The 27,551-nt window shown below is 49.4% G+C and overlaps 1 protein-coding gene, 1 long non-coding RNA gene and 1 pseudogene across 7 annotated transcripts; 2 read left to right on the top strand and 1 right to left on the bottom strand.

Moving 5' to 3' along the window:
- Positions 1–52: 52 nt before the first annotated feature.
- Positions 53–11,532, top strand: PIF1 (PIF1 5'-to-3' DNA helicase). 4 transcript variants are annotated; one of them, XR_008992632.1, is made up of 13 exons: positions 53–734; positions 1,597–1,729; positions 1,815–1,940; positions 2,067–2,220; positions 2,310–2,424; positions 2,502–2,608; positions 3,721–3,860; positions 4,223–4,329; positions 5,021–5,108; positions 5,257–5,402; positions 6,006–6,197; positions 7,113–7,249; positions 10,183–10,311. XR_008992632.1 is itself a non-coding variant. In XM_057488889.1 (12 exons), the coding sequence occupies exons 1-12, from the start codon at positions 72–74 to the stop codon at positions 10,450–10,452; spliced, it is 2,241 nt and encodes a 746-aa protein (XP_057344872.1). In that variant the 5' UTR covers positions 53–71; the 3' UTR covers positions 10,453–11,529. The 4 variants fall into 4 exon arrangements, 3 of the variants coding, with proteins under 3 accessions (XP_057344872.1, XP_036788267.2, XP_057344873.1); XM_057488889.1 differs by lacking the exon at positions 7,113–7,249 and having other exon boundaries at positions 10,183–11,529; XM_036932372.2 differs by lacking the exons at positions 7,113–7,249; positions 10,183–10,311 and adding an exon at positions 6,408–7,073.
- LOC130679615 (uncharacterized) lies at positions 11,418–27,287 on the bottom strand. 3 transcript variants are annotated; one of them, XR_008992636.1, is made up of 3 exons: positions 26,379–27,269; positions 11,696–11,803; positions 11,418–11,546 (listed from the first exon to the last, which is right to left on the bottom strand). It is a non-coding gene; the product is annotated as an uncharacterized LOC130679615 (long non-coding RNA). The 3 variants fall into 3 exon arrangements; XR_008992638.1 differs by lacking the exon at positions 26,379–27,269 and adding an exon at positions 14,117–16,267; XR_008992637.1 differs by having other exon boundaries at positions 11,421–11,549; positions 26,379–27,287.
- LOC118935719 (glyceraldehyde-3-phosphate dehydrogenase-like) lies at positions 17,401–18,728 on the top strand (annotated as a pseudogene).
- Positions 27,288–27,551: the final 264 nt, after the last annotated feature.

The following is a 27,551-nucleotide window of genomic DNA, read 5'->3' as shown; positions in this document are numbered from 1 at the left end:
CTTGACCTCTTTGTGTTACCAGTGACAGCTTCCGTGCTCCTCCTGTGTGGCCTTGACCCGGCTCCGCGGTCATGGCCTCTCTGCCACTTACTATGTCCCCTGAGCCCATGACCCCTGTGCTCCGGTCCTTTTGCAGACCTGCGGAGGCAGTGGCGATGTTGTCAGACACTCAGGCAGCGCCAGCGGAATCCGAGGACGCGGAACTGCGGTGTCGCGTGGCAGTGGAGGAGTTGAGCCCGGGCGGGCAGCCGCGAAGGCGCCAGGCCCTACGCACAGCTGAGCTAAGCCTGGGTCGTAACGAGCGCCGCGAATTGATGCTGCGGCTGCAGGCTCCGGGGTCCGCGGGGCGGCCGCGCTGCTTCCCCCTGCGCGCGGCGCGCCTCTTCACGCGCTTCGCCGCTGCCGGGCGCAGCACACTGCGGCTCCCCGCCGACGGCGAACCCCGCGCGGGCGCCGTGCAGCTGCTGCTCTCCGACTGTCCCGCGGACCGCCTGCGCCGCTTCCTGCGCACGCTGCGCCTCAAGCTGGCGGTGGCCCCAGGTCCCGGCCCTGCCTCCGCCCGCACGCAACTGCTTGCTCCTCGGCCCCGCGACTTCGTCACCATCAGCCCTGTGCAGCCCGAGGAGCTGCGGCGCGCGGCGGCCATCCGGGCTCCGGACACTTCGCCGGTGAAGCGGCCCATGGAGCTCCGGGCGGGAGCCGAGCCCAGCACCGGGAGGACAGGAATTGCGGGGGTAGGGGGGACGCCTTGGGGCATAGCTGTGCTCCTGAGATGGAAGAGACCAAGGAGACCCAAGTTTGGGGGGAGATGGTGGAGGTATTTGAGAGGACTGCGGGTTAAACCAGAGGAGATGCCCATCGGACACCCTGAGGATGACAGGGATGTGGGAGTTGTGCGTGTGTTTCTCATAGCGCAATCCCTGAGACTGAGAAAGTGAGAATAAGAAAAGGGGACCCAGGTCACTGTTAAGAGAAAGCAGAGAAGGAGGCTTGGGGAGGAGTGTGTCGGGCCTGGAGTAGGAGAGGAGGATTTGGAGAGAAGAAAGTGGTCAGCCGTGTCATGGGCGACCAACAGGTTTGATCAGATGGTGGGGGACCAAGTATAGTGGGCTTGACAATGTTTATGAACTCAGGCAGATGGATGCCCACCACAGGCGTTTGAGACTAAGCTGGTGAGAAGATGGAGATGAGGCAAGAAGGGGCCCTGGCTGGACAAGGTTTTGCTTAGGTGTTTTGAAGTGAGAGAGGCAGGTTTGTGACAGGGCCAGAAGCAAGGAGGGACGAGGAGAGGACCAGGAGAGTTAGGGAATCCAGGGAAGGCGGCTGAGGGAGTATCCAGACCCACACAGTGGGGTCGTCAGGACGCCAGGGCTCAGTGCAGACCCAGCGTCAGTTCTGTCCTCAAGGGGAGTCTTGGGCCCCAGTGGTTACTAGCAAGGTCTCCAGGTAGGCCAAAGCTACCCGGGGGCTCCAAGCAGTGAAGCCAGCAGAGACGCCAAGAGCTACCAGGCCTTGCATTGCACCCAGGCCAAGCAGAGAAGGGGGCCAATGCCTAGGAGGTGGGAAGAGGCCCTGAGACAGCTCTATCCTCTCCAGGAAGCTCCAAAGTGGCCCCTGCCTGTAAAGAAGCTGAGCTTGCCCCCCACCAAACCACGGCTTTCCCAGGAACAGGCTGCTGTGCTGAGGACAGTCCTGAAAGGCCAGAGCATTTTCTTCACAGGGAGTGCAGGTAGTTGGGGGCATATGTGGTGGGGTGGAAACAGTGGTGGTGTGGGATAGAGAAGCAAGTGGCCCTGACTTTGCCCTCTGATCAGGGACAGGGAAGTCTTATCTGTTGAAGCGTATCCTGGGCTCGCTGCCTCCCACAGGCACTGTGGCCACGGCCAGCACTGGGGTGGCAGCCTGCCACATTGGGGGTACTACCCTCCATGCCTTTGCAGGTGAGTGGAAACCTCTGGGCCTTGAGCTGGGAGCAAGACAGGCCTGTGGGAAGGGAGGGAGGGAGGGGAGATCAGGGTTGAGACAAGGCTAGGGTCTCAGCCCAGGCTGAATAGTGTCACTCACAGGCGTTGGCTCAGGCCGGGCTCCCCTGGCCCAGTGTGTGGCTCTGGCCCAGCGGCCAGGTGTGCAGCAGGGCTGGCTGAACTGCCAGCGGCTGGTCATTGACGAGATCTCCATGGTGGAGGCGGACCTGTTTGACAAGCTGGAGGCTGTGGCCAGGTCAGTGTGTGTAGTGAAGGCTGGTTCTGATGGTTTTCCATGTGGATCCTGCCCACTCTAGCCCCTAAAGCACCCATGCTCCTCTGCAGAGCTGTTCGGCAGCAGAACAAGCCATTCGGAGGGATCCAGCTCATCATCTGTGGGGACTTCCTGCAGCTGCCACCTGTGACCAAGGGCTCCCAGCCCCCGCAGTTCTGCTTCCAGGTATCACTCGCCCTCTGGCCCTGTCACCAAAGAGGTGTCTACTCTTCTCCTTGACACCCCCACCCTGCCCCCACCAGGCCAAGAGCTGGAGGAGGTGTGTCCCAGTGACCCTGGAACTGACTGAAGTGTGGAGGCAGGCAGACCAGACCTTCATCTCTCTGCTGCAGGCTATCAGGCTGGGCAGGTGAGCCTGGTGAACAGAGAAGGGGCCGCAAGATAAGGATCCAATCCAAGTGTGTGTCAGAGAGGAGTACAGGGACCCAGAGAAAGGGGAGAAAAGCTTCGTGGCCCCATAGGAAATGGCCACTTTGTAAGTGCTAGGATGCCACCTTCCCTAGGGTTGGGTCCCCATCACACAGAACAGAGCCTAGCGGCACAGAGTAGGTGTCAGGGAAATTGGGCAGATGGACACACAAGAGCAATTTAGAGATGTTAATACTCCCATTTCACAGATGCAGAAACGGGGGTTCAAAGAGGTAAAGTGTCTTGCCTAAAGTCATGGCTAATAAGTGACGGAGCTAGGATTTGAACCCAGGTGTGACTCTAAAGTCCAAGTTCCTTCCACCCTTAGAGCCTGTGAGGTCACTTGGTAAGGTAGCAGGAAAAGTTATAGACATGATCCCACCCCAGCTAGGACAAAAGGTTGAAATGCTATGACTATTTTAATGCAAGAGTGGACAGAAGGCCAGGAGGGCAGAAGACACAGGCCTTGAAAGCCAGGTCAGACTGGGCTGGGACTGGGGCAGGTGGATGTGATGGTGAGGGGCTTTCTATGCTTGGACCAATGGTGCAGATGCAGGAGGTGGGTGAGAAGGTGTGCAGCACACCCCAGCCTGTGTTGGGGGACAAGAGGAAGGCTGAGAGGCAGAGCAGGAAGAGATAGGCCCAAGCTGTTCCCTGCCTCTCGTGTGAGTTGCTGCCGCACCCAGTCTTCCCCAAGTGAAGGAAGGCTTGAGAAGGAGGAAAACAGAACCAGAGGCTTGAATTTTTTCCCCTAAGGCAGTGGGCAAGGGGCTAGAAGATTACAGGCTGGAGGCTTATCTGATTATAGGCCACCAGTATTACACAGAATTAAAATGGGCGCCTTTCCCTTCACCCTCAACCATGTTTATTTCCCATGTCTGGGGTCCAAGTTGGGGAGGGACAAGTCGGGCAGCCGGGGACCAGCAAACCTTGCCCTGGAGCCCTTTCCCAGTTCCCAGGCCTGACCCATGGCCTGCTGCTTAGCCCATACTGCCCACGTGCACCTTCCCTGGTGCTCAGATAGGCTCTGCCCTGACAGCCTCGCCCCCACAGGTGCTCAGATGAGGTGACCCGCCAGCTCCGGGCCACTGCCACCCACAAGGTGGGGCGAGATGGGATTGTAGCTACAAGGCTCTGCACCCACCAGGATGACGTGGCCCTTACCAACGAGAGGCGGCTGCAAGAGCTGCCAGGTGAGCAGGGAGCCAGGGCTGGGCAAGACCAGCTGGAAGGGACCACCAAGCAGGTGAGACCTCCCGGCAGACCAGGCCCTTAGGGTCATTGGGATATCTAGGTCCACAACCTCTGTGGCCATAAAGGCCCTTACACTTGCAGACGTAACTCACTTTGGAGGTGTAACCTTGAGTGGATCAAGGTCACTCTGCCTGTAAATGCTGGAAGCAACCGTTGAACCCAGACTGCTGATTTAAAGCTCCAGCTAGGCCTGAGCTGTCCCTACTACCTGCCTCCATGCCCTGGTCTAATAGATGTTTTTAACTGAGCCACAAGTCAGTGACTTATAATCACTCGGTTTGCCCAACTGTCTTTTCTCCAGGTGAGGTACACAACTTTGAGGCTATAGACAGTGACCCTGGTCAAGCCCGGACCCTGGACGCTCAGTGTCCTGTTAGTCGGCTCCTTCGTCTAAAGCTGGGGGCCCAGGTGAGTGGGAAGCAGGGCTGAGACACTGGGAGATTGGCTCCCTGCCCGGGCTACTCCACAGCCAGAGGGCCCAGCTGTGACCACAGAAAACGCCCTCCCTCCGGCTCCTTCATACCTTCCTGTCTTCAGCCTTCCACTACCCTCCTCTTCCTATGCCTGCAGTGCCCAAATGTGCTGTCCCGTTCCCTTGCTGAAGCTGTTTCCTCATGGAGTGGTGTGCCCTGGAATATGAGAGAACCCTGCTTCTTTAAATGATGGTGGTGGTGGGCCAAATAGGAGGCTTTCCTCAGGTTTCAAAGGGCACCTGAGGGGGAAATGCAGGCAATGTGTGGTTGGAAGAGGGTTGGCAGGACCTTGGAGCTCCATCCTTCAAGACTGTGGCCTCCCCACATGCTCGGTAACAGACATGATAATTTTCAAAGCCCTGTGCTCTCTGTTACCTTATTGCTCTTTACCCCCTCCATCCAAGGCAAACTGAGCAAACGTCATTTCACTTTGACACTAGGGGAAACTGAGATGGGAAAAATAAAGCAGCTTGCCACAGGGGTCACAGCTGGTGGCAGTTAATGACTAGGACTCAGTGCCCCTCCGTGGTAGCCCCCAGCCTCCAGAACTGCTGCAGTGAGCGCTGGAGCCGACGCCAGGCATGGGAACGGGCTCCTTTCCATGCCTCTGGTTCTCTCCTTTGCAGGTGATGTTGGTGAAGAACTTATCAGTGTCCCGCGGCCTGGTGAATGGCGCCAGAGGGATAGTAGTTGGGTTCGAGACCGAGGGGAGAGGTAAGCGATAGGAGAACAGCCCTACTGCTTGGGTTTGCAGCAGGGCCCTGGGGTCACTGGGAAGAGAAGGCTAGGATGGAAAGGCCTGCCCCTCACCACCGAACCAAGCAGCAAGGCTGAAAATTGGACTTCCCCACCCTGCCCGCAGGGCTGCCCCAGGTGCGGTTCCTGTGTGGAGTCACCGAGGTCATCCGTGCTGACCGCTGGACGGTGCAGGCCACTGGGGGCCAGCTCCTCAGCCGGCGGCAGCTGCCCCTCCAGCTGGCCTGGGCAATATCAATCCATAAGAGCCAGGTGAGCAGCCAGTGGGGATGGGCTAGGCCTAGGCATGTTGTTGAAGGGGGGTGTCATAAAGGCTTTTTGGGGATTGAGCTAGCCCAGAATGGAAAGTTCTAGAATCAGTTGTAGAATAAACCTTTCATTAGTGCACCTCCTATTCTACCTCCTCCCTTTTCTGGACACTCTGTCATCTCCTGCTCTGCCATTTTCTGAGCCACTATCAGACATGTTAAATGTGATCCTTTACAACAACCATATGAGGAATAGATGTTATAATCATTCCTGTTTTACAGAAGAAACCAAGGCTCAGAGAGGTTAAATATTTTGTCCAAGGTCACACAGCAAATGAGGGACAGAGCCTGGATTCGTATCCACACCTGTCTGACGTAGGCCTGAGTGCTTTCCTTTTACCCCATCCCCCTACTCATCCTGGAGCTGTGTCTCCTGGACCTTGACTCTCTGCCCAGACACTCATCTGGACAGGCTGTGAGCCTGTCCCTCTGCCTGAAGAATTTGTGGACGGGGTGAGGAGATCCAGAGGTAGTAGCTGGGCTGGTGAAGTTAGGGCCAAGGGACTTCAGGCTGAGCTGGCTCCAGCACTGTCTCTCCATCCTGCAGGGCATGTCCCTGGATTGCGTGGAGATTTCTCTGAGCCGTGTGTTTGCCAGCGGCCAGGCCTACGTGGCCCTTTCCCGGGCCCGCAGTCTGCATGGCCTGCGTGTGCTGGACTTTGACCCCATGGTGGTTCGCTGTGACCCCCAAGTGCTGAACTTTTATGCCACCCTGCAGCGGGGCAGGGGCCTCAGCCTGGTAAGAGGGAGTCACCCAGTGGTGGGCCTTGTGGCTGTGGGTAGACTAGGAGCTAGGACAGAGGGAAGGCCAAGGGACCCTGAGGTGGGGGTGGCAGAGCCTTCTCTGGCTCCTCTGGGGGCAGGGACAAGAGGACGGAGATGCTGGCCCCAGGCTGCGGCCCAGGGGACAGGGCACACCCGTGACTGGGCTTCTCTGGCTCTGATCCAGGGGTCCCCAGATGATAATGAGGCAGCTTCAGACCAGGAGAACACAGATCCGGGCCTTTAAGCTGCAAAGAGAAGACAGAAGGTGGTCTCCTCATCCTGCCCCCCTGTGGGGCCAGGACCCCTAGGGCTAAGAGGGGGACAGCAGCCAGTGTCCCTTTCTCCCTTCATTAAAGGCTCTCAGCCTCCGGGCAGGGCTCAAGGGAGGGTGCTTCCCGTCCATCTGCCAGCTGTGCCTAGTTTCTCCCCTTGCCCTGGGTGAGCTATGTCCAGGGTCAACAGTGACTCTTCCTGTGACAGTTGGAATGGGACCTGTGGTGGCATCTGGTGTTAGAGGACAAAGCTCCCTGTGAGGGCTGGCCACAGGCCCACACAGACAAGAAGGCCACTCCCTTAGGGCCATGGAGGGGAGAGGCAGAGAAGACAGGTAGTCTCGGGTGGGGGACTCAGCCCATCACAGGCCCAAAGAAAGGAGGAAACTTAGGAGTCCCCTCACAGCTGGGCCAGGCCTCGTACGAGCCAGGATAAACGTCCTGAGCCTAGCCTGAGAACACTACAGACTGTGCCTGTATCTTAAGCTGCTTTTTCAGGGAGGACATAGTGTGGGGGGGTATTGAAATGGATATTCTCAGATTGTATTTATTCAGGACAAATAAACTTGGGAATTGTGTGAGGGCTGTGAGCTGAGTCTTCTGCTCTCTTTATGAAGGCACCCCCTGCCTGGGGCTCTGGCTGCACCACCCAGGGAGGCTGCTTCTGCCTGTCCCCCAGCCCCTGAACGTGCACACCGCAGTGTGTTGTTTATGCCACGATGGCCGAGCTCGCCACAGTCTTATGTAAGGTTTGGTTAGTATCACTGTTTATTTGGAAAACTGAGTACCTGAGGTTGGTGACTCACAATGAAATGATGGTGAATTGCCATCACCCAGCAGTCAGACAAGGACATGCTGAGAATTGATGTGGTAAAAAAATGGGCCTGGATGCTGGGGAACTTGGTTGAAACTTTCTCACTTTGTGTCTTGCTGGGGCTCCAGCTTGGATGTTCTGATGGGGAAGGGACCATCAACAAACTTCAATTCATCAAAAAGCCTATGGAGATTGCTCAGGGGGTCCTTATAGGCTGTCTAAAATTGTTAAGGTTCCCTACTTAAGAGTAAAAAGGTATCAGTTGGGGCTGGTAGAAACAGGTTGTAATGGAAGTGTGCATTGGCAGCTAGAGAGAGCAACAACTGCTTAAATGTAAAACCGCCAATGGTGGGAGAAGTGGAAAAGGGTGAAGCCATGCTGGGGGACATGAAATCTGGGTCCTTGAAGGCATTTATCCTTGTCTTCCAAAAGCCAGCCCCAGTTCCAGTGTACAGCGAGCATCTGGGTAAATGGCAGAGACCAGTAATGCGGGGGATCAGTGCTGTGGGGGTCAGACGGGCTAAGGGCCCTCAGACCTTCAGTGTGGGCTGTGTGAAGGAGGCAGGCTGATACCTGGGGCAAGTTTGACTGATGATTATAGTTCAGGGGACAGACCTGGCTTTCCGTCCTGATTTTGCCACTTGCCGGTTGTGTGACTTTAGGCATGATAACAACCACTCGGAGAGGTTTCCTCGCCTATGAGGTAGAGGTGGTGGCTGTGACTTTCACAGAAGGTTGTTGGGAGAAAGGCCAGACATGTGGCAGGAACTCGATCAGCAGCTGGTATTAATGTTTATGATGACTGATGATTCCACCATGTCTATAGACCACAGTCCTCTCTGGTTCCTTCACTGGCTCCTTTGGCAAACAAGATGTGGAGGCTCAGGGGGGTCAGCCTGGCCCCCGGATGACCCCTGCCTCCCTTGCTCTTGCCACCACCCTTGCTGACCTTGAGGAGTTGATTTTCTGTGACATGAAGCCTATTCTCTGCCCCAAACAGAAGACACTCTTATGAGAAGCCAAGCCCACCAGGGTGACACCCCCCCCAGTGGGCTACCATGGGGGCCTTTAAATGTGGTGCCATTTGAGAGTCAGGGTGCTCCCAGTCTGCCCGCATGACACAGCTCTCCTCCCAAGCCCAGCTGTGAGGTCACGCTGGGGCCCTGTCGTGAGGCAGCTTACAACCTGGCTATACCTTGCTTTTGTCACTCCTTCCCCTTAACACACAGTTTGGGGACTGTCCAGTTCAGCCCAAATAGCATTGTCATGTGTTTTCTAGCAGCTCTGTACTTTCTCCTCATCCTGCTCCCCTGTGGGATCAGGATCCCCAGGGCTAAGTGGGGGACAGCAGCCAGGGTCCCTTTCTCCCTTCACTAAAGGCTCTCAGCCTCTGGACAGGGCTCAAGGGAGGGTGCTCCTGTCCATCTGCCAGCTGTGCCTCGTTTCTCCCCTTGCCCTGGGTGAGCTGTGTCCAAGGTCAGCAGTGACCCTTCCCGTGCCAGTTGGGAATGGGACCTGTGGTGGCACCTGGTCCTTGGGGTTCTTGGGTAGAAATGGGAGACCCTGACTCAGGATGGCAAGGAAGGGAAGGTGACAGAGGCTTAGCTTGAAGAACTGATGTGAAGCCCAGAAACCCAGACGTGGGGACAAGTGAGAGCCAGGGGGCTAGAGACCCTGGCAGGAGCACAGCCGGGAGTGGCCACCCCTGGACACCAAGCCCGGCCCCAGGGGAAGGAGTTCTCCAGTCTTCTGCCCCCTGTAGTCACTCAGCCCAGCCCTGAAGGCAGGTTGTGGGGCTGAGTATGCCATCAAGGTGCGCGAAGGACCGGGGCTTGTGTGGGCAGGGGATCTCCTGCCATTGCCCGCAGCTGGGCTGTCGAGGACTGCGGGCCCTGGTGACGCGGTCATTTCTTCAGCATCCTCTCCTGGGACTGTCCTCTGACTTCACCCTCTACCACCGTGGAGCCCCGTTCCCTCCTCCAAGGACTGATTTCAGCTTTCCATGGTCTCCTATGGGTTTGCTCTGCTTAAAAATGTCTTCCTCAAGGGACTGCCTGGGCACCAGGAAGTCCTGTCCTTAGCAACCCCTTCTCATTGTGAAGATGCCCCCTGGGAAGCCCCTGGGGGAAGGCAAACATGGTCCCTGGGAGGGGGAGTGCAGACCCTCGGCCCCTCAGGCCGGACCATGACATTGTCCTATGTGGGAGACGTGCAAGGAACCTCACCATTCTTTACTTCCTTTATTGAAATACAGCTGACATACAATATTATATTAGTTTCAGATGTGATTTGACAGTTATATACATTACTAGTTCTTTGTTTTCTTGACATCTAGTTTAACATTGGACCTGTTTCCCTGGGGCTGTAAGGAAACCCCATCTCAGTCAGAACTGGGAGAGCTTACTCGGTACTCGGACGGCCAGAGAAAGGGGCTCCGAGGGAGAGGCCTTCCCCCGTCACACCGCCCTGGCTTGGCTACATGCTTCCAGCTTGAAATGCCCAGACTGACCCTTCATAACTCACCCCGGACATCACCTCCTGTTTCCCAGGATCTAGCCCTGCCCTTTTCTAGGAAGAAGGGTCAGTTCTAGTATTTGAGTACATCCACTGGCCGTCCTAGGTTGTGGGCTGGCCTCCTGCTCCGGAAAGCTCCTCCTCACAGAACTGAGTCCCCTGCCTTTTGCAGCCCCAGCACCCAGCACAGTAGATGAGATGGCGCAGGCAGACAGCGGGGAATGGATAAAGGAGTGAAATAATGCAGCTAGGGGACCACAGGGGCCTGTGGCCTGCCTGAGCATGCTGTCCAGATGACGGGGTGGCGGTGGGGGGGCGCTGTCTCACTGAGAGAGCCCTGACCTCTGTTTCCTCCCTAGCTGCCGAGTCATGGGGGCTTCCCACTCTCCTCTCCGCTCCCCAGGAGGAAGGCGGGACGTGAGTTTGTCAGGTGGACAAGCTGGAGAAAGGCACTGAGGAAAAGACCTTACCGTGTGCTACAAAGGCAGAGGAATGAAAGATGGCGTTCGATGATCCACTTTATTAAAGACTTTAAAGCAAAAGAAGATGGGGATTGGGGAGGTCCTGGCATTATTTTGCCCACCCCACAGGGCCAATGGTCATACTCAGACCCCCCAGCCCCGCAGTAGCCCTGACCTCCCGCTCCCCAAGCACCATACACCGCGGACCACTAGGTGGCGCCAAGTGGCTGTTCAGTCCCTTCCCAGCGACCTGGCTGGTCCTTTGTCTCAGACTGTGCCTGCAGCGGCACAGAGACACCTCAGGAGCTGGGCGCCCAGTAAGCATAGGGAAGGGGGAGGGTCCTCTGTTGAGAAACTTGCACCGGGCATCTGCTGAGTGTTTCATGGTTTGCGTTCTTTAGCCCTCATTTGTTTTTCACAATAACCCTGAGCAGACAGTGGAACATCATCCTCACCTTACGGGGAGAGAAAATTAACCTCTTGAGAGGGTAGGTGACTGGGCCAAAGCCACACTGTAAGCTGGGTCCGCAGCCTGTTCCAGCTACAGGGTCTTGGGGCTTTTGCAAAGTTAGCAGGGGGCCCTGAAGCCAGTGGCTCTTTCCTTCCCGTGTGACCTTGGACAAGCTGCCTAAATCCTCAACCTTAGTTTCATCATTAGCAAAATCAGGCTAACAGCTGAGCAACAGAGTTAGGACAAGTAAAGAACTGGGGAGGAGCCAGGCATGTGGTGAACCCTCCCGGTTGGCACTGAGTAGCCTTTATTATGCCTACTTGACACCCAGAGAACAACAAAGAGGATTAGCAGGACCCCAGAGTAAGTGAACGCTCTCTTTCAGAGTCTTCCCTCCTGGAGGACCCAGGCAGTGCCCACCAGCTAAGGGGAAGGGGAAAATGAGGTCTTAACCCCTCTCCTACCCCCAACAAACAAGCTCCCAGCCCTGGCCAGTGAGCACATTTGTCAGGACTGCCCCTCAGCTTTCCTCCCTCCATCCTCTTTATCAGAGCATCTTCGACAACTCTTGGAGGGGGATCTTTAGATTTCGTTTACAGAGGAGGAGACTGAGGCTCACAGAAGGTGGGCAGCTCCAGGTCACACGGCTGTAAATGGCAGAGCCAGGAGGGGCACCCAGGTATCTGAGGCCTCACCTCCGTGTTCAGGGCCTTGGAGAAAAGCAGCAAGCATGGGGTACCTCCTTGCTCCTAGCTTTGTCCCAGAAACCCACACTCAAGATTCCATTTCTTTATGATTCCAAGAGCATCACCTGCTGAGACAATAACCACTGGGAGGGCCAAGATGGAAGAGTGGGGCTTGGAAGGAGACCCTGAATAGGGAAGCGAACCCCAGGTGCCAGACAAGCCCTGCAGGGAGGGTACTGACATCTAGCCCACTTCTCACTCGTTCAACTCTTACCCCTTGGTTCCAGGTTCCTTCTTTTGTCTTGAAACCTCCTGGCAAGGCCTGTCCCCTCGCTTCTCTTCCCAGCCGGGACTGGATTCAGTAAGCAGAGACCCAGCTCACCTGGCCTGTGCAGAGTGAGGAGGGCAGAAGGTTACAAGTGGGGGCTGGGAGGGCAGGCGGGGGGATAGGGGGGCTGGGGGCAGAGGAAAAGGCCGGGGAACTGCTGATGGGAGCAGATGTCGGGGAGACCCCAAGACACCCCCACCCTGCAGGCACCCCCCTCATCCCCACCACAGGGGGCCCTATCTTCTGCATTTCTTGCCTCCCTGAACTCCTCCCTGCCCCTGGGAGGACCATGGCATCTGGCCTCAGACGCTACGTGGTGGGTAGCGCAGATCAGTTCCCTGACTGGGTCTCAGTTTCCTCATCTGCAAAATGGGGGTAGGGTGGGCCTAGGCCCCATGTGGCGACCACATGCAGCCTGGGACTGTGCTTGGGAAACTATGAAGGGCTATGCACTCCCCTGGGGAGGCCATTCTCTCAGCTCCACTCCTTTCTCTCCACCACCAGGGTGGCCTCCTCTCCCGCCCCCTGGGCCCTGGCACAGCACTCTATGCCTATTTAAGGCAAATCTCCTGATCTTCTTTTAAATAACATTCACTCCTTGTTGTGAAGACAAGCAGGGCTTGAGCTTAGGGATAGGGGAGGGGAGCCCCAAAGAACCCAACAGGGAGTGGGGGGAAGGGGAGACATAGGGGTGAAGCCAGTATGGGAAGGTCCCTACCCCCCTCCCACCTCCACCCCACAGCCTCCCATTTAGTCCCCTTACTGCACAGGCTCTGGATTGCCTCAAACCCCTTTAGAGGGGCTGGGGCACTCTGAATGCTTCATGCAGCCCCTTGTGGGCAGTCAAGGGGGAGGAGGGGGAGGAATAACAACCCAGGGCCTGGGAGATGTATGCCAAGGCGACCAGCAAAAGGAGTGGGAAGGGCTGGGGCAGGACTGACATCCATCGCACAGCCTGGCCAGGGTGAAGGATGAAACAAAACTGCTGTTTGGTTCTAGAAATCTGAGATGCTCAGAGAGGCCAAGACATCTGCCCTGGGTCACACAGCTAGTGCATGGAAGGGTCTGAAATCCAGGCCTGGCCTGGCTCCAAATTTAATGTTTCTTCCCTCTCTATGCCAGGTCTTCTTGCACCTGGGGCTGTGACACCTGACAGTGACTAAGCATCACTCAAAACCCCCTGCACACACCCTTCCTCTGCCAGAACAGCTGCCAGGAGGGGCCCTGACTCCCCTTCTCCCCCATCCTCTTTTCTCTAGGCCCACCACACCTCTCCTTCCCCTTTTCTAGGTTCCTGGCTAAGGTCCACCCCTTCTGGCCTGGCCCCCAGAATAGGCTGCCTTGACTTGGTTCATGCAATCAGAAAATTACAGCCAGTAGGTGGTATGTCCCACACCCTGAAGGAGCCAGGCAGGGGCACACTCCCCTTGCAGGGCCTTTCCCAGCAGCTGAATTCTTCCCCTGGAAGCTGGAAGCCCTCCGCCTCCCACTTCCTTCTCTCCCCTCATCCCAGTCTTTTCCCCAGCAGCCGCCTCCCCAGCCTCCCATCCCAGCAAGGCTAATCCCCCTGTGGTCCTCACATGACTGAGACACCCTCCCAGGGTTCAGAAGGAGAGGGTCAGGGATCCTTTACAGATCATGTTGCCTCCTCGGGACCAGGCACTCATTCCTCAGGCATGTGAGCCCAGGCGGGTCAGTGTCAGGCTGAAAGGCTGGACCGGGGGTGGGGTACAAGAGTGAGGAAAACGCCCTAGCCTGGTCCTTCTCTGGGCATTTTGAGCAGAAAGGGCCCTGGTGGTCAGCTGGTCCAATGGCCTCATTTCACAGATGAGCAAACTGCGGCCCAGGAAATGGGAGGAGGGGCCCCGGGGCCCTACAGTGAGACGGGTCTTACTGGGATCCCTGGTAACCTCAAGTGGGGGCTTGATTCCTAAAAGAAGACGGTCTATTATAGGAGGAAACTTGGCTCCATGATTAATGGTGTCCTTGAGCTTCTCAGGGTCTTTCTAGCTTGGCTCTACCATTAACTTATTGTGTGCTCTTAGGCAAGCCCCTGTCTTTGGGCCTCAGTTTCCCTGTGTAAAACTGGTGGGTTGGGTAGATGATCTTTGAGATTCCTTCCTCCTCAGACCCCCTGCACCTTCCATCAGCCCAGCCTTATCCCCCCGACCCCCACTCTATTTCCAGGCTTTTGCCCTGGCTCAGTCCTGCCTCACAGCCCATCAACATTGCTCCAATAGCCTCTGTGCTGACTCTGGCCTCCACTCTCTTCCTCTCCACGCCACACATTGCCCAGGCAGCCTCCTGAGGCTTAGGAATCTCCCTTGTCCCCCCCATGGCCACCCTCAGAATGACCCACCTCCTCACCTGGCATTTAGCACATCCTGCCTGCAGTTTTGGACCCTGGACTCAGTTTCCTCATCTTCCAAGTGGCACTAAGCTCCTCTCTGGGAGGGCGGGGCTGTGGACATACAGTGGGGCACACAGGAGGAGTCTGGGAAAGGCTGGATGGCCTGACCAGCATTCTCAGCTTCTCTGTTGGAAAGGCTGCCTATCCAACACCCATTCGCCTTCATTCAAATTGGCGAGGTCCTCCAAGGCTGGTTCCAGCCCCACCTCCGTAGAGGGCAGGCTGCTGCAGCGACCGCATCAGAGGTGACCTCCCCATGTGGAGCGCCCCCAGCGCTGGACTCCGCTTGCCTGCTTCATCAGCAGCTCCTGCCACTGTGGGGCTCCTAGGGAAGCGGCTGGCAGGACACTGACTGAGCGCATGACTGGGTCTGTGGGCTGCTGCCCACTCCCCTTCCTTCCCCGGGGCTGTGTTTTTGACATGGATTATCTCTGACCCTCAGAAACATCCTCAGGGCAGACTCTCAGCTGGAGAGGTCTTACACCCTGTCTTGCCCTGTTCCGGTGACTAACCAAATGGACTCAGAAATCTTCTCCAAAGGCCTAGGAAGGAAGAGCTGGCAGGAAATATAAGTTATCAGAACAGACAGCTAAGGGCAGAGAAGCCATATCTTAGAGGTTTGGAGACTTCCCCCTTAGGGGTTTGAACACTCTCGGCCACTTACAAGTTGCAGGACCCTGGGGGTAACCTAATGGCTCTGAGCCTCAGTTTTCCCATCAGTAAAATGGGAACAATAATAACCTATCTCATCCTATGACAAGAGAATTAAATAGTGCGTACAAAGTGCTTAGCTCATGGCCTGGCACTTCATAAATGCTTTTAAAAAGATAGCTATGATCCTTATTAAAGACAGATGGATCAAGGTCTGCAGCTCGGCGGGAAGGGTGTCTGTCTGAAAGCTGGGAGGACCCGAGGCACAGCTTGCTCAGGTAGGCAGGTGGTTAGTGGCTGGAACAAAAACACCAAGTCCCAAGCCTGGTACTAAGCAGTCTACATATGTTATTTCAGTTAAACCTCAGTCTCTTCCTCTGTCAAAAGTAGGGGTTGAGAAGAGAAGCTTCCTAAGGCCTTTCCAGTTCAGTGAGCACTTGTTTTCTGTTTACAAAGTACTTTTCAGTTTATAGAGCCAAACTCTAAATTCTGTTAGTGTCACAGTTATCAGTGATCACACAATAGATCTGACACAAACCAGGGGCCATGACTGCGTCTTTCCCCAGAACCTGGTGGCAGGCAGCTCTGAGAGGGCTGGGAGAGACCTGAAGCCCCACCAAGGGCCCAGGGAGGAGCCCGGCCCTTGCAGGCCACGTCATGGAAGCTTGGCTCTGGCTCCTCCTGCCAAGCGTCCGGTTCCGTCGGTCTGTGCCGGGCCCCAGAGGCTTGGGTCTGGAACTCGTCAGCCCCACCTGTCACCCTCTGCTAGCCAGGACAAGGGAGCCTTCGGTTATCACTAAGGAGAGCGTGGCCTCAGTGCAGGGGCCCTGTATCCCTTTGCTGCTGGGGACCTGAGGGCAGGGAGCTGTGTTCCCATTAGCCAAGCACCCTCAATTTGATTGAGCTCTGTTATATGACAGTCACCTTGAAATATGCAAAGACCTCACTCAAAACCGTAAAAATTTATTGAACACCTAGAGTGTGCCTGGCCCTGAGCTGGCTCCAGGGAATCAAACAGGAATCCCTGCTTCTACTCTAGTAAAAGAAGCTATAGAGGAAAGCAGAAGTTTGATAGGAAATGAAAGAGAGAGTGATTCGCTTTACACAGGGTTGTCAGACGAGGCCTCTTTGAACTGAGAGAGGGAAGTACAGCTGGAAAGAACATTCCAGACAGAGGAAAGGGCTCATGCAAGGAAGGCCCTGAGCTAGGAAAATTGGGAGTGTTTGGAGAGCCACGAGAACAGTGAGAGGTGGGCACATGGCAAGCATTCCCTCAACAAATGGCAGCTGAACAAACTGACAGACCATCATGAGGGTTTCTGCTTCCAGCCGAGATGAAATAATAGGGACTGGATCTAAAACAACTAAAATACCAAACGAAATATAGGAAATGATGGTTCTCAAGATGCTGGAAGCCAGACAATGAAAAGTAGTAACTCCTGAGAGTCAGGAAACAGATGAGGTGAGTCCTACGACTGCCTGAACACAGTGCCGGAAGGACGTTTCCAGACCAGAGCACAGGGAGAGGAAGGCAGGTGGAGTCTGGCCATCTCCCTGCACTGAAAAGATGGAGCCAGCAGCCCAGGGACACAAGGAAGAGAACCAAAAAGGAGAGAGCTGCACACAGACAGGACTCTGGAGCTCTACGGAAAGCACCTGTTCAGTAATTCAGCTCAGGAAACTACCAGAAACACGGTAAGAACCACCCAAAAAAGATTAGAGACTGTGCAACACAGTGAAGACAAGTAGTGATTCTACCGCATCTTACTACGCTGATGGACAGTGACTGTGATGGGGTGTGTGTGGGGAACTTGGTGAAGGGGGGAGCCTAGTAAACATAATGTTCTTCATGTAATTGTAGATTAATGATAACAAAATTTAAAAAATAAAAAAATAAAAAAGACTAGAGAGAACAATCCTTGGAGCTCACAAGGGCCAGGACAGAAACCTCACAATTAATGGGATATCGAGTAAAGCACTTAGAAGTTTTTGGCTCAAAAGTGGTAAAAACGAAACACTGCTCTGGCCCCATATAACAAAAGCAAGATCCGAAAGGACCAAACTGTTTCCAAGTAAATTTTGCTCCCTAGAACAAAGCTCACAATTATTTATAGAAATACAAAAAAATCCAGCAACCAACAAAATAAAATTCACAATGTCTGGCAACCAGTAAAAATGTGCATGTTTACAAAGAAACAGGAAAATATGACCCATAATGAAAAGAAAAACAATCAATTGAAAGCTATTCAGAAATCACCCAGATGATAAAGTTAAGAAACACAGACACTATGGCAGTTATTATAACTATATTCTGTATGTGAAAGAAAATAGAGACAGACCATGTTAACTAGAGATACAGAAGATGTTCTAGAACATCTAGAGCTGACATTCTAGAGCCGAAAACTATACTGTCTATAAAAATACACTAAGTGGATTAATGGGATATTAAATATGGCAGATTAGGGAACATATATGCAGTATAACAGAAACTATCCAAAATAAAAGAAGGGGAAAAAAACCCTTAAGAATAATATAAAACATGGCATCAGTGAGCTGTGAGACATTTTCAAGTGACCTAATATATATGTATGACTGGAGTCCCAAAGGAAGAGGGCATAAAAAAACATTTTTTTGAAGAAAAGAAATTACTGAAAAATTTCCAAATTTGATGAAAACTATAAATCCACAGATCTAAGATACTTAATGCATTCCAAGCACAGTAAACATAAGGAAACTACATCAAGTTCTCTGCTCCTCCCTGTTTGCAGACAGCTGCATCTTCTTGTACAGTGCGAGCTGTGTTCCTGAGACGCAATGGTGAGGTTCGGACTAAATGGATTTGGCCATATGAGGTGCCTGGCTACTTTTAACTCCAGTAAAGTGGATATTGTTGCCATCAATGACCATTTTGTTGACCTTAACTACATGGTCTACATGTTCTAGTATGATTCAACCCATGGAAAGTTCAATGGCACAGTCAAGGCTGAGAACAGGTAGCTTGTCATCAATAGAAAGCCCACGTCATTCTTCCAGGAGTGAGATCCTGCCAACATCAATCAAATGGTGAAGCAAGTGCAGAATATGTTGTGGATTCCACTACCTTGAAGAAGGCTGATGCTCGCCTGAAGAGTAGAGTCACATGGGTCATCATCTCTGCCCCTTCTGCTGATGCCCCCATGTTTGTGAAGGCATGAACCATGAGAAGTTTGACAGCTCACTCAAGACTATCAGCAATGACCACCAACTACTTAGCCTCCCTGACCAAGGTCATTCATGACAACTCTGGCATCAGGGAGGGATACATGGCCATAGTCCATGCCATCACTGCCACCCAGAAGACTGTGGATGGCCCCATTGGGAAGCTGTGGTATGACAGTCACAGGGCTGCACAAAACATCATTGTTGCTTCTACTGGGATGCCAAGACTGTGGGCAGAGTCATCTCTGAGCTGAATAGGTAGCTCACTGGCATGGTCTTCCATGTGTCCACCTACAAAGTGTTGGTAGAATCTGACCTACCATCTGGAGAAAGCTGCCAAATTCAGTAACATCAAGAAAGGGTGAAGCAGGTATCAGAGGGTCCCTAAAAGGGCATCCTGGGCTACAGTGAGAACCAGATGCTGTCCTGTGACTCTAGCAATGATACCCACTCTTCCACCCTCAATGACCACTTTGTCAAGCTCATTTCCTAGTATGACAATGAATTTGATTACAGAAACCTTATAGTCCACATGAATTCTAAGGAATAAGAATCCTCTGGACCACCCACCCCAGCAAGAATATAAGAGAAAGAGAGAGGCCCTCAGCTGTTGGGGAATCCTTATCCCAACTTGTTATCTCAACACACTAAGAATTTCTCATTCTTATCTTTGACAATTTCCACCCCAGCTCCCCTGAAGAAGGGAAGGGGTTTGGGGAGCCCTACCCTGTCATGTGCCACCAGTAAAGTATACTATAGCCAGCTAAAAAGAAAACAAAAAAAAAGAAGGAAATTGTACCATGTACATCATAAGTTGCTTTTAAAAAATGATAAAGAGAAAGATTTAAAAGTAGCCAGAGAAAAAAGGACACGTTACATACAAATAAAAAATAAGGATGGCATACTTTTTAACAGAAACAATGCAAGTGAGAAGACAGTGGAGCCACGTCTTTAAAATACAAAAAGAAAAAATAAATGTCAACTTGAGATGTTCTACCCAGAAAGTATATCTTTCAAAAATGAAAGTCAGACCACATGGGTTGAAATAAAAATTAATGACAAAGGAAATTTGGAAGATTCACAGATACATGTTAATTAAGCAACAACTCCAAAATAACCCATAGTCCAAAGAAGAAATCAAAAAGGAAATAGAAAATACTTTGAAATAAATGAAAATGGAAACGAAACATGTAAAAACTTATGTGATGCAGTAAGAGCAGTGCTTTGAGGGAAATTCATTGCTATTAAATGCCTATATTATAAAATAAAAAATATCTCAAATCAATACTGTAACCTTCCAACTTAAGATACTAGAAAAGGAAGAACAAATTAAATCTAAAGCAAATATAAGGAAATAATAAAGATTAATGTGTAAAATTAAGGAAATACAGACTAGAAACAGAGAAAAATCAATAAACCAAAAGCTGTTTTTTTATAAGATCAACAAAATAGACAAATCTTTAGTTGGAATGACTGAGAAAGAGACAGAAGACTCAAATTGCTAGAACCAGAAATGAAAAGAGGAACATTACTACTGATCTTATAGAAATAAAAAGGATTCTAAAGGAATACTAGGAACAACTATGTCAATAAATTAGGTAACTTAGATGAAATTGACAAATTCCTATAAAGAAACAAACACCTGACTCAAGAAAAAACAGATAATCTGTATAGACCTGTAACAAGTAAAGAGACTGAAGTAATAATAAAGAAATTATTCACAGGCTCAAATGGCTTCAATAATTAATTCTATCAAATATTTAAAGAATAATTAATATCAATTCTTCACAAACTCTTCCAGAAAATAGAAAAGGAGGGAACACTTCTCATCTCATCCTATCAAGTCAGAATTACCCTGATACCAAAACTAGACAAAGACATCACAAGAAAACTATAGACCAATATATCTTATGAATACATACACAAAATCCTCAACAAAATACTAGCAAACTGAATCCATAAACATAAAAATAATTACAGAAGAGCAGGTGGGATTTATCCCAGGAATGCAAGGTTGGTTTAATATCCAAAAGTCAGTTAATGTAATATACCTTATCAATAGAATAAAAAACAAATGCACATGATTATAGATGCTAAAAAGCTTTTGACAAAATCCAAAACCCATTCATTAAAACACAAAAAACAAATTCGGAATAGAAGAATTTCCTCAATCTGATAAAGGGCATCTACAAAAGCCATACAATTCACATACTTAATAGTAAAAGACTCAATGTTTTCCTTCTAAGACCAGGACGAAGACAAGGATGTCTGCTCTCACTACTATTCAATGTTGTATTAGAGGTTCTAATCAGGGAAATTAGGCAAGAAATAGAAATAAAAGAAGTCAAGATTGGAAAGGAAGAAGTAAAACTATCTCTACCTGCAGAAAACATGATCCTGTACATTGAAATACTAAGGGATCCACAAAGAATCATATTAGAACTAATGAACAAGTTAATCAAGGCTGCAGGATACACAACCAATATTTTAAAAAATCAACTGTATTTCTATACACAAATCAACAATCTGAAAATAAAATTAAAAGAACAATTGCATTTCCAATAGAATCAAAAAGAACAAAATATTTAGGAATAGATCTAACAAAAGAAGTGAAAAACTTTTACTCAGAAAAGTTGTTGAAAGTAATTAAAGAAGATCTAAAAATATCCCATGTCATGGATCAGGAGACTTAATATTGTTAGGATAGCAATACTCATTTCATCTGCAGATTCAACACAGTCCCTGTCAGAATCCCAGCTGACATCTTTGTGGAAACTGACAAGCTGATGCTAAAGGTCATATGGAATTGCAAGGGACCCAGAATAGTCTAAACAATTTTGGGAAAAAAAAGAACAAGCTTGGAGGGTCCACACTGCCTCACTTTAAAATTCAAAGCAACCAACAGTAATGAAGATAATTAACTGAGAGTCCAGAATCAGACCTGTTTGTCTACAGTCAACCAATTTTTGACAAGGGTGCAAAGACCACTCAATTGTGAAAGAAGTCTTCGCAACAAATAGTGCTGGGACAACTAGATATTTGCCTGGAAAAAAAAATGGAGTTGGAACCCTTAACTCATGTCATATATAAAAAGTAACTCAAAATAGATCAAATACCTAAATATAAGAGCTAAACTTATAAAACTCTTAGAAGAAAACATAGGAGTAAATCTCAAATTAGGCAATGCAGTCCTAGATATGACACCAAAAGCATAAATAGCAAAAGATAAATTAGTTAAAATGGACTTCATCAAAATTTAAAACTTTTTGTGCTTTGTTCAAAGCTTATTTTTTTAAGGGAAAAGACTGCTCAAAGAATGGGAGAAAATGTTTGCAAATTATATATCTGATAAGGGACTTGTATATGGAATATATTACAATGTAATAATAAAAAGAAAAGCCAATTAAAAACTAAACAAAGGAACTGAATAGACATTTCTCCAAAGAAAATATACAAATGGCCAATAAGCACATGAAAAGATACTTGACATCATTTGGGAAAAATTTATGCCAATAAATTTGACAATTTAGATGAAATGGACAGATTCCTTAATAAGACAGTGTAAAAGCTAACTCAAGAAGAAATAATCTAAATAGCCTTATATTTATTCAATAAAGCAAATTCATTGTAAAAAGATCATCCTTGCAACAAATGAAGCTGAAACAATTGGATATTCATACACACAAAAAAATGAAATTCAATTGAAACTTTGTATACATGCCAAAATTAACTCAAAATAGATGACAGGCCTAATGGCAAAACTTAAAACTACAGATAATTATAGAATTTCTAAAATTCAAGACTGAAATCAAGGGTTGGGTGAGGTTGTGAAGCAGCTAGGACTCTCATACACTGCTGGTGGGAAAGTAAAACAGTACAACCACTTTGGAAAACAGTTTGGGAGAAGTGAAACATGGCGCTCACCTACCGTATGACCAAGCCATTCCACAACTAGGTATTTATTCAAAAGAAATAAAGGCATATACCCACAGAAAGACTTCTACATGAATGTTCATAGTAGCCTTATTTGTAGTAACTAAAACCTGGAAACAATCCAAATGCTCATCAACAGATAACAGTAAACAAACTGTTACACATCCATGTAACTAATTACTACTCAGCAACAAAAATGGATCTATTAAGATATACAACATGGATGAATCTCAAAGTAATTACGTTGACTGAAAGAAGACAAAAAATATATTGTATGGATCCATTTATATAAAATTCTAGAAAATGCAAAATTATCTATAGTGACTAAAAGCAGGTGAGTGGTTGCCTGGCGTGAGGGCCAGGGAGGGGCTGAAGGAATTGAGATTTGTGGGTAATGAATATGGTTATCATCTTAAATGTGATGGTTTCATAAATGCATATCTATGTTAAAAACTTAAACTGCACACTTTACATATGTGCTGACAATTGTATGCCAATTACACCTTGAAAAATCTGTTTAAAACATGATTGTAAAAAGGTAGTTGTGATGCATGTCTCTGCTGCTAACTTGCTATGTGACCCCAGGCTTGTTGGTAAGCCTTTCTGAGACTCAGTTTCTTTTTCTATAAAGGTCGGGAAGTAACAGAATCCATAAGTGCTAGTTTAAGCCAAAAATCAAATTTAGTAGAAGGAAGTCTCAGAAAGTAATGGAGGCCTGCAGGGTCCCAGGAAGCCTCCTCTTTCTATCCCTTGTCTTCGCTTCTGTGATCACAGCTTTCTCTGTTTCCCCCATTTACATGGTGGAAAAGGAAAGCTACCAGCTTCTGAGTTTTGCATGTTACAAGTTTAATTACTCAGAGAGATGCTGAACGACTCCCATCAATGCCAGGTCCAAATGTAAATTCTCAGGAAATTGTCCTGTCCTCCATCTGTAGGATGCAAGACCAGCTAGGTTCGGCCTATGAAGCGCTGCCCCCTGACCACACACCTTGGTGCACTGTGGAGTCTTAACCCAAGTGGGCCCATGGGGTCTTTCCTTGACAATTTACATTTAGACCTGGCATTGACAGGAAGTCAATTCAGCATCTGAGAAATTAAACCTGTAACATGCAAAACTCAGGTAGCATCTCTGAGCTCCAAGCCCCTACCCTGGCTCCAAATACCCGAGAACACTTTTGAGCTATGCTGCAGACTCTCAGACCAGAGTGTCCTCCCCAGACCTCTCTCCTGACTCCTAGTCCTGCAGCTCCAACAGCGTGCCAGGTCTCAGACTCAAGAAGGAAGTTCATCAGCTGCCTGCGAATGTCACAGGAACCTCAGGACCCATCCCAGCCACCTGAGGATAACAACACTAATAATCAAAACCAGGTATATGGCTGCTACCAACATATACGCAGGCCTTGAGCCGAGTGCGTTACAGACAGTACTGCACTCCATCTGCACACACACTGTGAGGTAGGCACTATCACTACCCCCATTTACAACCAGGAAAAGTGAGGCTCACACAGTTCATTCACTGTCCCAGGTCACGTAACTGGTAAGTAGTGGATCCAAGTCTGATGACAAAGGAACTATGATCGGCCTGCAAAGCTGTTTCTTCTTCTCACCTGCCCAGTTCTACCAGTGGCACCATCATGCCCCCAGGCCTGAGACCCTGCCATTTCATCCAGCTTCAGTGTCTCAAGACAACCAGCAAGTCTGACAGGGCTGGGGGCTCAGGAGGGTGGCAGGCGGGAAGCAGTCCACACAGAGGCAGTGCGAGGAAAAGGGAGATGGAGTGCTTCATCTGCCATCCATGGATTCAATGTTGCTACTACTTTTAAATCACGACTTTCTTTTCATCCCCATTTTTTAAGAGTTTAATTGCCAGGCCAAATGCCCTGAAGATTAAGAGCAAGGAGTCTGAGGTCAGAAATACCTGGGTTCCAAACTAATCCTGGCTTCCCTACTTTCTTGCTCTGTGATCTTGGGGCAGCCTCGAAACCTCTCTGAACTGCAGCTTCCTCATGTGGAAATGAGATAACAGCCCCGCCCCTCGGGTTAAAATGTGAAGGGAGATGGGCTCCACTTGAGATGGACAAGACTCAGGTTGTGTTAAGTTCCAGCCCACCTGCCCTACCACACTCCATCCCTCTAATTGAAATTAGTTTACTTTAAAACTTTTTTTTTTTAAGTATACTCAACTTTTGTCAGATGGCTAAATCTTTCTGACACCTGCTTAGCTCTGTTTATTGGTCTGGAATGTTCTTCCAGGAAGTCCACACGTGAGCCTCAGTAAGCCCCTAGGCCCACAGCAGCCAGACAGCAGTGTGCCAAATGGTGCTAAATTCCCCCACCCACCTTCTTCTGAGCCTTTCACATGCTAATGCCATTGTGGACCCCCCAGAGTACTGCTGAGAGGTAGAAGGGGGAGCAGCAGGGCCTCCCAAACTTCCCACAGCACCTGCCAACATCTCCCCTCTGAGAAGGCAGTCACTGTCTGCCATCCACCTGGGCAGTCTTTTCCCTGATCTCTCCTCAGTGCCAGCCTTCCTTTCTAACCACCGGAGGGTCAGATTTCCTACTAAATCTAGCTTGCTTCTTCTGTCCTGCCCCTGGCACCTTCTACCCAGGCCCAAATCACTCTTTAAGCTTACATGACACTTACTTACATATGAAATATTTTGTTTGATACTTGTTTTTTCGTGGTCTCCCTGAACAAAACGTAGGTTTCTGTCTGACTGCTGGATGCCAGTGCTTGGGACAGTACCTGATGCAGTAGGCATTCAGTAAAGTCTGTAACTGTTTATTAAATGAATGAAATGGCTCCTGGACAGGGTGTCAGGCAATGTGTCTTCTCTTCATGGCTCTGGAAACCTATTCACTGAGCCACATTTACTTTCTGGGCCTCAGTTGCCTCCTATGTAAGGTAGAACATAAAGTTTGAATAAGAAGCCCCTAACCTTTTGGTCTGAACATTCTATGAATTTGAAAGCACTTCCAGGGACTTGCCATTGGTAGGTTTGGTGGTAATAGCTTATATTTGACTGTGAGCCTCAGTCCCAGCCCAGACCCTGGGGACAGATGGGAAAGTCTCTACTGAGGGATGAGGAAAGGAAGAGTCAGGGAAGTTGGAGGAGGGGAGACAGGGAAAGAGGCAGGCAGGGAAGGTTCTGAAAGCTGCAGGCTAGGGGCCAAGGAGGAAGTGCCCAGAAAAGGGAGGCGGAGGAAGAGGAGAGAGGCATGGGATTGGAGTTGTGGGGAGGGTTTATTTCCTTTTTTAGCCTATAAGCTTCAGAGTTGTTTGAAATTTGTATAGCAAGTGTGCATTATTTTTGTAACTGGAAAAATTTAAATGCACAGGCCCTTTGACCCAGCAAGTCCACTTCTAGGAATTTCCCCACAGATGGAGTCATGTGTGAAATGACCCAGGTACAAGGCTATTCAGGGCAGCCTTGTCTGAAACAGCAAAAGACTGGAAACAATCTAAATGTCCATCAAAAGGGAACAGGCTAGATAAACCAGGGCACATTCACAAAATGGAACAGTATACAGATGTTAAAAAGAAATAGCGAATCTCTAAGTGCTGACATAGAATAATCTCCAAGATCTCTGCTAAGTAAACAAGGTACAGAACAATGTATACAGGATGTTACCACTTATATGAAAATCGAGACACACAAATGTTTATAAATGCTCAGGATATCTTTGGAACTTGTAACAGTTGATAGAGGTTGGGGGAAAGATTAAATGTTCAATATTCTTTTTATAAAATTGAGGTAAAATTCACATAATATGAAATGAATTATTTTAGCTACTTTACAGAGTGCAGTTCAGTACATGCGGTGTTGTTCAGCCATCACCTCAATCTATTACCACCACATTTTCATCCCACCCCTGTACCCATTACCATTCACTGCCCATCTCCCCTTCCTTACCCACTGGCAGCCACTAATCTGCTTCTGTCTCTACAGATTGGCTGATTTTGTATATTTCATGTAAATGGAATCACACAATATGTGATCTTTCGTGTCTGACTTTTTTAACTTAGCATGTTTTTGAGGTTCATCTGTGTTGATCGTTTTCACGGGTTCTTACAGCCTATTGTATGGATATACCACTTTTTGTTGTTGATGGACATTTGGGTTGTCTCCACCTTTCAGCTACTGTGAAAGGCAATGCTATGAACACTCGTGTACAGGTTTTTGTTTGAACACCTGTTTTCAATTCTTTTGGGTGCATATCAAGGAGTAGAATTATTGGGTCATACGGTAATTTTATGTTTAACTTTTTAAAGAACTGAACACTGCTTCCAGTATTCCTTTGTACCTTGTGAATTTTATACCATCAGTAAATATTAGTTCTTCCAAAAAAAAGTGTATACTCACAGAAAAAAATAATAAAGTATACTGTAAATGCAAAGGATTATTGTTAGGTAAGAAATTAGCAAATATTTACCTAGATGATTTCTGGAAGAAAACTGCACAGATCTCAATTCAAATTCCATTCCTTTATTCTAGTTCCAGAAGTAGGCACAGAGACCTGGGTTCAAATCCCAGTCCTGTCAGTTACAGCTGTGTATCACTCTACAGGTTATTTAACCTCTGTGCACCAGAAATGGAAAATAAGGAAAAATCATCTACTGAGCCAGCTGTGAGAGCTGAATGAGCTGAGGGACATGTTATGCCCAGCCCTGTGCCTGGCACAACTAGCAGCCTCGGTGTCAGCTCGGCCTTACACCAGCAGAGCACAGGAGTCGCCTATTCTCTCCTGGGATGGTTGCTCTCTACAGCCTGTTTCACCTAAGCTTCTCTGATTCTCCATGTGCTCCAGGACTTCCAGGAGGCCTGGCCCCCTGAGCAGAGTCCCCCTCCTGCAAAACTTCACCATCCCTAGAGCCAAACAGTCCAGAAAAGGGCCCAAACTGGGTGAGAGGGAACCGGAACCAGGGTCAGGTGCTAGAAAAGGGGCCTGCTGTCTGCCAAGGACTGCTCTACAGCATACAGCATGGGTTTGCTCTGTGGAGCTGTGGAGTTATGGAGTCCAGGGCCATATATATGGAAGAGTTGGGTGGAGGCACAGGGAGACAGATTTGGGTTTAACTGGAGGAACAACTTAACTTTTTTAATTGTCAGGATTTAATGCAGAGTACTGTGTCAAGCACTGTTGTGTGAGTTCACACTATTCCCATTTCCCAGATGAGGAAACTGAGGCTCAAAGTCCTTAGTTACTTTGCCTGAAGTCACAAAAAACAAATAGAAAGTACAGCAAGGCTTAAACCCAGGCATGTCTCAGTCTAGAACATGGAAGCTTAGCCTCCTAAGAGGTCACTGGCCAAGTGTTTGACAAATGTTAATTATCTCTAATATTTTTTGATGATGATATTGCTGTTAAGTAATGCTGGAGGTGTTATAGTGCAATGAGCAATTCTCGGGGGTGGGTGTGCGTGGTAATGAGTTGCTTTTCCCCAAGTTCAGGCAGATTAGTTTTTGGTAGGGATTCAAGTATTTGATGCAGACAGTTGGATTCAGGTCCTGGGGTTCTAGCTGCTGGGGTACAAGGTAGTTCCCAAGGTCTGCCCCAGAGATTTGGATGTAGTACTTTTCAGATGGGCCCCAGGCATCTGTCTTT

The sequence above is a fragment of the Manis pentadactyla genome, chromosome 11 (genome assembly GCF_030020395.1).
Source record: "Manis pentadactyla isolate mManPen7 chromosome 11, mManPen7.hap1, whole genome shotgun sequence".
Lineage (NCBI taxonomy): Eukaryota > Metazoa > Chordata > Mammalia > Pholidota > Manidae > Manis > Manis pentadactyla.
This window is presented reverse-complemented; position numbering and strand designations above follow the sequence as displayed.

What these genes read in the sequence shown, in the direction of transcription:
- PIF1 (XM_057488889.1), top strand. Translation starts at nt 72, where the DNA reads ATGGCCTCTCTGCCACTTACTATGTCCCCTGAGCCCATGACCCCTGTG. An exon ending in CCCCGCAGTTCTGCTTCCAG is followed by an intron (nt 2,425 to 2,501) that starts GTATCACTCGCC and finishes TGCCCCCACCAG; the next exon opens with GCCAAGAGCTGGAGGAGGTG. An exon ending in GCGGCTGCAAGAGCTGCCAG is followed by an intron (nt 3,861 to 4,222) that starts GTGAGCAGGGAG and finishes TCTTTTCTCCAG; the next exon opens with GTGAGGTACACAACTTTGAG.